General features: G+C 41.4%; 2 protein-coding genes across 2 annotated transcripts in view; both read right to left on the reverse strand.

The window, feature by feature from the left end:
• sdc2 (syndecan 2) overlaps positions 1-4055 on the reverse strand; it is a 37632-nt gene extending 33577 nt beyond the window's left edge. The window contains exon 1 of the mRNA XM_020597692.1: positions 3630-4055. Coding sequence (XP_020453348.1) covers positions 3630-3689 — 60 coding nt within the window. The 5' untranslated portion in view covers positions 3690-4055. The remainder of the gene's footprint in view (positions 1-3629) is intronic.
• A 2055-nt stretch (positions 4056-6110) lies between these two features.
• Positions 6111-8418, reverse strand: part of ppp1r36 (protein phosphatase 1 regulatory subunit 36) — a 6290-nt gene continuing 3982 nt past the window's right edge. The window contains exons 8-9 of the mRNA XM_020597535.1: positions 6877-7077; positions 6111-6788 (exon numbers count right to left, since the gene is read on the reverse strand). Coding sequence (XP_020453191.1) covers positions 6578-6788; positions 6877-7077 — 412 coding nt within the window. The 3' untranslated portion in view covers positions 6111-6577. The remainder of the gene's footprint in view (positions 6789-6876; positions 7078-8418) is intronic.

The raw sequence follows: 8418 nt of genomic DNA on the forward strand, positions 1-8418 counted from the left end.
GGCTTGTACTTTCAGTGGTCTCGCAGCCCCTGCCTCCTGCCTTCTGTAGAGTCCATTAGTGGTTGCATAATGTTTGGCAGACAGGGACAGAATGAATGCACCCCCAAAGGGTCGAACACTAGCAAGGAGGTAGGGTGCTCTAAGGAGAAAGAAACTCAGAGTTCCCATGTGTTGTCAGTGATGGATTTATTAGAAAAATAAAGGGAAAGCAGCTGCTTTTTCACAGACAAGCCGGTTGCATCTTTGGTTTGAGGAATTCTAGGTTAATGCAAAATAAAAGAGCTGCATTAAATATGAAGCAGCAGAAGCTGCAGTCAAGCACTGCATCTGGTCTTTGCTCCTATGTGGCACTACATGCTTTCATTGCACTGCTTCATCATTACACTTTTATACCGTCATCTTTATTATGTGCTTTATTTGGTCATTTTTAGCCTTTTAGATTATTCCTTCACTATTTATATTTTCTTGCCTTGAAAACAGAAGATGGTGTTGGACGTGTTATTTTATATTGAAAAGAAAAGATGAAGGTTAATATTTTGTCCAGCTACCACATTTTATTTATTCCTCATGAAGTACACTGAACATGAAGTGCTTACGATGAAGCACATTGCTTTTATTAAAGGAGAATGGAGGGAAAATTTTCAATGAACACACCTTATTCAGGGCATGAAAGCCTTGTGCTGCACACAGAACAGTAAAATGCACTTTGGATTCATGTAACCTTCATATTACTATCCAAAAGGTGAATAGTGTGTGAATCATTATCTCGATTCATCTAGGAATGAATAATGTGTGTAGCTGTGTTTGTGTGTTTGTGTGTTTTGCGAGAACTGTGTGTTTCCTGGAAAGTCACACTAGACAGCCTTCGGTCTGAGAGGAAGATCAGTGTGTGCGGCCGTGCTTTTCATTTTATTACCACAAAATCAGCAGATGCAAAACTAGCATTCACGCCAGAAAGTGAAGCTTGGATACAGCTGTGCGACCTAGTTAATACATCCCTGAGCATACACAGCCTGCATCTTCTCCCCTCCCTCGAGAAGCCATCAAAGGCTTTAAGTTTTGTATTTGCTGCTTTGACCTTTCCACCCTTAAAATAATAGAAGGTATTTTCTCAGGCTAAGCATATTTTTTCTATATGTGGGGTAGTTTATCAGAGCAAACTAAACCTCACTTGCACTATTGAGGACAGACTACTTTCAGTCCGCATCATCCTGCATGAATGGGGTCAGTCCGTTACAGACTCCCAGCAGAAAAATATAAACAGATGTGGAAAATCTTCTTTTTGTTGCCTTGAACCTAGACAGAGACACTCCATGCGCCTTTGAGTGTCTGCTTCCTCCATCCCCTCCCTCACTCGTTTTCCTCAACCATACCAACTGCAGCCCTATGCTGAAGTGATTGCTTTGGGTCCCGCTTCGGTGTGAGCCAGGCTCAGAACCCCTTTGTAAATTCACAGATGTAAAGGGAGGTGAACAACACCCACACTTCCCACCGAAACATGACACAAATTACAGACCACAACATCTGGTGAGTGGCATGCACCAAAACTCAGCGGGGTGGGCCAAGCATATACAGCCTAGCTTAGTCCAGCCAAACTTATTTCCTGTTTTTTTTATTTCAAAAATGTTTCCTGGGAACAGAGGAGTGGAAAAAGTGACAAAACCAGTGCGAGAGCAAAAAAAACCTGCTTTTCCACGTTCACTGTCTTGCCTTCGTCCATTAACAGATGTGAAAACAACACAGCAACATGGCGCCGCTGTGTTTTGTATTCTACAATATTTTACAACATGGGCAGAGACCTCACATTCTGCACAGGAAAGCAAACCAAAACAAACAAACAAAAAGGTAAAGGGAGCATAAATGGTATCTAGACAAAAACACTACCATGATAAATAAATGACCGTATAGGAGAGGGGGGGGGCAAATAAATAAATAAATAAATAAAGCTGTTCTCGGATGGATGAATTAGCTTTATGTGGCCAGGAGTAGCTCATTTTACCCGTAAGTTTTCACAAGCTGCTGAGTGTTATACTGTATCCCTGTGATGCAGCGGGGTAATTAAAGCATGTGCCTAAAGCAGGTTATCAACTACTTGTCAGCACCAGCGTCAATACTGAAAATCAATGCCACATGTCAAGCTCCACTGAGGCCTTCAGGGGACACTGATAAAGGGGGAGAAGATATTGATCTGGTTAAAGTTTGTGTGTGTGTATGGGTTGCCTGTAGAAAGTCATTTGGATTATCAACCACCATGCGTCCATATTCCTATAACAGAGCACTTCTTATTTTGCCAAAGTAAGGTGTATTCTTTAAAGATCATGGCATATAATGGCTCAAATAATCTGACAAATCTGTTCCAGTGCACTGTAATACATGCAGCCTTTAATACACATTTAATTAAAGTGAAATTTATTAAAGTGCTGGTTCAACTCTACATGTATTTTTGAGGCTTAAGTGTTGGTAGTGTTGTACTGCAATGGACGTTCGGCTCTTAAATGTCACACAGCCCTGGCGTACAAATGGCCATAGAGTAAAAGTGAAAAAGTCATGTAAAAAGTAATCTTGGTGTGACCTCATGCAAAACAGTGAGTTATTACAACAACACTGGCTGAATCAGGTAATTGGACAAGTTGTTCTAACAAAGGAGGAGGCACTGCACCAAGACACAAATCACAGCCCACAGAGACGCGACAGGAAGGGACAATAATGACAGAGGGTGCACATGAAGGTGCCAGAATCTGTCATTCCAACAACCCAGCCAATTTGCAGGGTGATGTACACTCAATTAGGAGGCACTACACTGACTTGAACCTGAGACTTGACAAAGAAAAGAACAGGGATAAACAACAGTACATGGGTTTAAAATGTGGCTGTTACTGATAATAAGAACAGGGGAAAGGAAACAGAATATGACTCAGGTGAGCCTTATTCATTTAAATGTCACAATCATTCAAGGCTTGCAACCACAAGGAAGACTGGTTTCTGTCTGCTGATCTCTGTAAGCTGGGTCAGTCACTCCGGTAACGATAACATTTCGGACTGAACAGTTGTCATAGGAATCAGCATCTTAACAATACAGCACATAGTTTCTCTGCGCTCCCTGTCAGTGTATCCTTCATCTCAGATATCACAAAGTCTAGAATATCTTCTTTTTAGATTCTTTATATTTAACCCACAAATACAAGCATGTTGAATAAACTTTAGCTGTGTAGGTCCCTTTAAAGTAGGCTCAATGTAACAAAAATAAAAAGAACTCAGGAGTAAAACCTAAGTAGTGACACAAGCACAGTGAGCTCTGCAGACTCCTTTTGAGCCTGCCACTTGTATTTAGTGTCCTATATGATTTGTTATAGCCGACGTCCTGTGAAAAGTGGCAGCAGTAGGCCTGTCTGCTTGGGTGTCAAACACAGAGACTGAATGGACATGTCACTAACGTCCAAACTACTATTAAACCCTATCATTTCATATATGGGGAGCGTGTCTGTACAAAACGGAGACAAATACACGCAAAAGCCTTCAAATGACATGATGGTGTTCTCAAACATATAGTCAAACGTGGACCCAAGTTGCTTTTCTTCCTCACAGCCACAGCGTTACCTCGTTTTAAGTTTGCTTTCCAAAAAACTCACCGTTTCCCCGCAGAGGAAGGCGGTCAGCCCGAGGGTCAAAATTATCCAAACGGTCCTCATTATTCCTCTTTATGAATGAAAACGAGTTACTGCGAGATGCCAAATCTCTCCCTTCTTCTTTCTCTCTGGCTTTCCTTGCACCCTTCACTCCAACTCCAGCCGCGTCTCTCTTTCAGGAGTGGGATCCCACCGGATACGTGTTGCGTTTTGGTTATTCCTCCCCCCTCTCTCTCCGGTCGCCTCTTTTCCCCTGAAAATTTCCTGTGTAAATCTTGTGAAATATACACAAAAAGCGCGGTTTAATTTAAGTCCTCCGTGCGGAGGACAAAGTGTAAACCACGAGCACAACTGGCGCTCCGGTGAGTGCGTGCGCTGTTTTCAGTCAAGTCACCGCGAGACAGAGAGAGAACTTGCAGCAAAGTGGCCAAAGGAGAGGACCAATGATAAAAGAGCAATCATAATAAACTAGTTATGCAGTTTATTGACAAGCTGCGCGCACTAATGTGAGTTAGGGTTTGTCGGACAACGCACGGCATAAAGAAACGCGTTCATTCACTGCGCTAAATTACAATCAAGCCTCGTGTTTGTTGTGCACCAGTGATATTATGAACACATCTGACTAGTCCTTAAATGCATTAATTGTATTGCATTTCAGCATGTAACTAAATAAATGCACCACTCTTTATATTTGAATAAAGCACACGCCATCCCGAAGAGAGGGAGTTAGGCACAAAAATGAATTACATCAATTTTGTGCTATAGGACACCCTCCAGTCACACTGAGCTCAGCAATTAATGGACAAAGTCTCCCCCTGCTGGTATGAATCAATAACTCCCTCAAAATGTACAGAATGTGTGCTTGAAAACAGAGTGGGGTTCCTGTCATCTTAGTTTTGTAAACTTGTACATGCAAACCCTGTGCTGAAAGCTTTATATATCAGGCCTGTGTTTATATGATTCATTTCATAAGGCTGACGATTTGGTTTCTTGCTTGTAAATGCCCAATTTGTAATGTCCTGTTTGCTTCCACCTTAAGCCTACCTACCATTAATCTTTGTTTCTACAGACTCATATGTTAGATTTCAAAGTGCTCTTAAGTAAATTATTAGGTTCTGGTTCTGTAAAGCTCTTAGATAACTGTCGGCTAACTGCCTGCTATTTGCTGCGGCAGCTCTAAAGAAGCTGATTCCTCAGAACAAATCTGAATAACATTTCCTGTCTTTACTTGCAAATCCTCTGTGTGTACCCAACCTTATGTCATAACAGAAGTTGGTGAGACCAACTTTGGAATGTTTTTGAAAGTTTTTTTTGCTCCCAGTCGATAATAACCTACCCTCTGTGCACACCAAACCCTCAGGACTTCACTGGTATTCACTTTTACTGACACTCATTTACCAGCTTTTAAAAGAGTTTCAGGGATAAAATCAGGTCTTAAGATCGGGTAAAAAAGGAAGGTCCATTGAGAGGGAACTGGAATTATATGCTGTATTTGCTGATGAAGACAAGAGTATAGTCTAGATTCTTCACTAATGATTGGATATAGTTCTGCTTTAAGTCCAGATGTTTTAAATGCACAAAGGTTTCTAGAAATCTATGGAAAAATGTGTGTTTGAGGAATAAGCAGTTAGAGAAGATTGACACTACTATGTAAAGTAGTATTGTTCTTGTAATTCTCTGAAAAAAGTTCTATGAACTCTTTAAGGTAGCTGTTAAGTGTACAACCAGCCTTTTCCTGTAATTCCCACCTCATCTAGTGAATGATTCCAGATTACAGCCTGTGCTCTGGCTGCCAGTGTAGCACCTCTTTGATTATTCAGTCAGACCAGAGAAAGGACTAACTGATAAGACAGGTTTTATTCTGTCAAGTGACTGACTGTTTGCCTGGTGGAACACAAGGAGAACAGGAGATGAGGCAGTAAGGGAAAGTGAAAGTAGCCATCAGGGGAAACAGACACAACAGCAAAAGAAGGACTAACAGGTCCCATTTGACCTGTACAGTTTTCCTTGTCCTGAAATTATTCAACCGCTATGACCTGAATAAAAGCAAACAATAGATAAACTGAGTGGTACCAGCCAGTCTCATACAAAACAGAGGTGTACTTGACTTAATCGTTTTGAGGTGAGACAGAATGTGAATTTAAATCAAGTGCATTTCAATTTTTTGAAGATAATTTTAAATATATCTTGTGACCCATCCACCCCTGAATGCACAAGCCTCCCAGGCCTCTTCATTCTCCTCCTCAGAGGCTTAACCCTACTCCTGGTGTCCCAGATTACACAGCCAATCAGGGTGAAGGCAAAGCCCCTTCTGCTACCAAGCCTGGCTAGAGAGTGTTGTGTTTAAGAGTCTGTGTGCGAGTGTGGCTCCAGTTCATGTTATGGTCAACCTGGAGTGAGGCAGTACAAGGGCACACAATGACACAGTGATCCAAAGGAAAGCCTTCAGTGATCTAAATTTAAAAAAGTGAACACTTATTGGGGTGAACGCTGTATAATTTTATTATGCAGGGTGGATTATGCATGCAGTGAGCTGGACTTCCTTCATTTTCATATGTGAACTGAATGTCATTCAGGCTCTATAGAAAGTGGAGACTTTCAAAGTTGTTACAGATTTCATTATATTTTATTCAACAGCACCATCCGCTGGCAAATAAGAAACTGATTTAAATTCCGAGTCAAACCCCAACAAATATGGTGTGTGTGTGATGACAGTCCAGGCAGGTGCTTTGGAAAACAAGGCACCCATGAGCACAGAATGAAAACTCAGCTGCTACCTGAATCTTTTCTTTGTTTTTACCCTGTAAACTGTGCTGAGGAATGCATCTGTAAGTCTAAGCACATACAGTGCCAGTGTTATGCCAATGGAAATGCTCTCTCACACATTTAAAACATGCAATTCATTCAGTATAAGGTCACAGCCTCACTGGCAGCTGCTGAGTTTCTGGTGTTTATCTGAGTGGGGCTGCCAGATCAGGGTCTGCAAGGTGTGTCGACTTGGGTCCCATAAAAGATGGCCATCTACCCGGATGATCCTCGTTGTTATTAATCTCAGTGCCTGGTTCATGGGCCCCATCCCCATCTCTGTTGTTCTTCTGCTCTCCGTGGGCTATCAGGGTACTGCAGCTGAACTGTTTCAGTGGCTTACCAAGAATCCCAATGCTGATGAAAGGAATAACAAAAGAATGTATGGAGATAGCTGAAAATACTATTAACATAGAAAATCCTTTAAATGTGATGTTTACACCACCTGACACTGGCCAGCTGCTGGTTGATCTGCTCCATCAGGACCTTGTTGTCACAGTGCACAGCCTGCCACGGGCTCAGCCTTCTGTCCTGGCTCCCATGGAATAGATGGGGGGAGCGTTCTTTGGGTGAGGGTAACAGAGACACCATCAGTGGAGAGCGCTGATTAACTACACTGTTGAAAGTCGGATGCCTCTGAAACATTCTGGATAAAAAAAAAAAATGTAGTGAATTTACTGTACATACAAACACCCAGGGGAAACATGTAAATGTATTGGAGGAAAGGCAGAGGACAATGAATCTCATATATCAGTCTGTATAGATTGCTCTCTAATACATTCCACTTATCACAGACTTACTCTCTTTCATCAGTTATATCTACTACCCCTCAGATTCTACAAGATTCTACGATACTACAGGACTGTCATTACAAGTAGAAGTAATACACACTTAGGACAGTAGAAACCTAAAAAACTTTCTAGAATCGGTTAATAAGGAAAGCTGACACACTCTTAAGATCAAGGTGGTATTCCAGAACAGCTACAAAAATATACTCTACACTAATAAACTATATAATAATAAAAAAATTTATTTGAAAGTGGTGGTAAATAGTAGATAGTGAAAACCGTATTGTGCATATCCAGCCTCAGGAGGTGAGCAAGTTTCACGCCCGGCTTTTGATTGTCTGGTCTGAACATGACAGCAGGAAACAGCACTGACAGCTTACACAATTGCCAATGTTGCGCCAGATACACAGAGCAACATCAAACAGGCTGTCAGATAGCCCTTCATGTCAAACAGAGGTTCAGCTCTGTCTACATGTTCCAGTCAGAAATCTGACAAGGCATCAGTCAAACAGACAACGTCAGTGTCTGAGCTCTTAAGTGATTTACTGTATAGTCGAGTCAGGTGCAGACTGGTTAAAGATGGCTGGATCTGAGACTTTATAAATAGCAATTTCCTAGGATGTTTTGCTGACTAAGCTGCTGAAAAGTCCTCATGAAGTTTTTATGTTATAGTAAAGTAAAAGATTAATCATTATGGTTGTTGTCAGGGTTTTAGTCTGACCAATCAGATTCCTTTATGTGCAGGAAGACAAAAGCACAAGCAAGTTGATGGTATTTCTCCAGTCACATAGGAAATTAGACCAGTAACCTTCATTTGCACTTTGCACCAAAGCAAGATTTGACATTTTTACAGTGTGATACAACTATATACAGCATCTACCACCCACTCCTTTTGCACAGCTAGGACACTTGGTGTTTATGCTGCACTCAGATTAGACCTCTTTACAGCACATACTGTATAACGCAATATGTGGGGGTAACAGAATCAGACAGCAGTGTTTCTGTAGGTTGAACGCATGATCAGAATATCAGAAGAATGAACTCTGACCTTTGAATATACAAGGAGTTCAAGATCACACTGCACCAGAAATGATATTTAAGTTTTCAGTTGAGGCGAATAAGACAAATATTTACAGAAGTTAATGCAAAATGTAACCGCCTCCTAAGGCTGACCAGTACTGAGACTTTACAAACGCCAC

Source organism: Monopterus albus, unplaced genomic scaffold, assembly GCF_001952655.1.
Source record: "Monopterus albus unplaced genomic scaffold, M_albus_1.0 scaffold34.1, whole genome shotgun sequence".
In the NCBI taxonomy this organism is placed as follows: domain Eukaryota; kingdom Metazoa; phylum Chordata; class Actinopteri; order Synbranchiformes; family Synbranchidae; genus Monopterus; species Monopterus albus.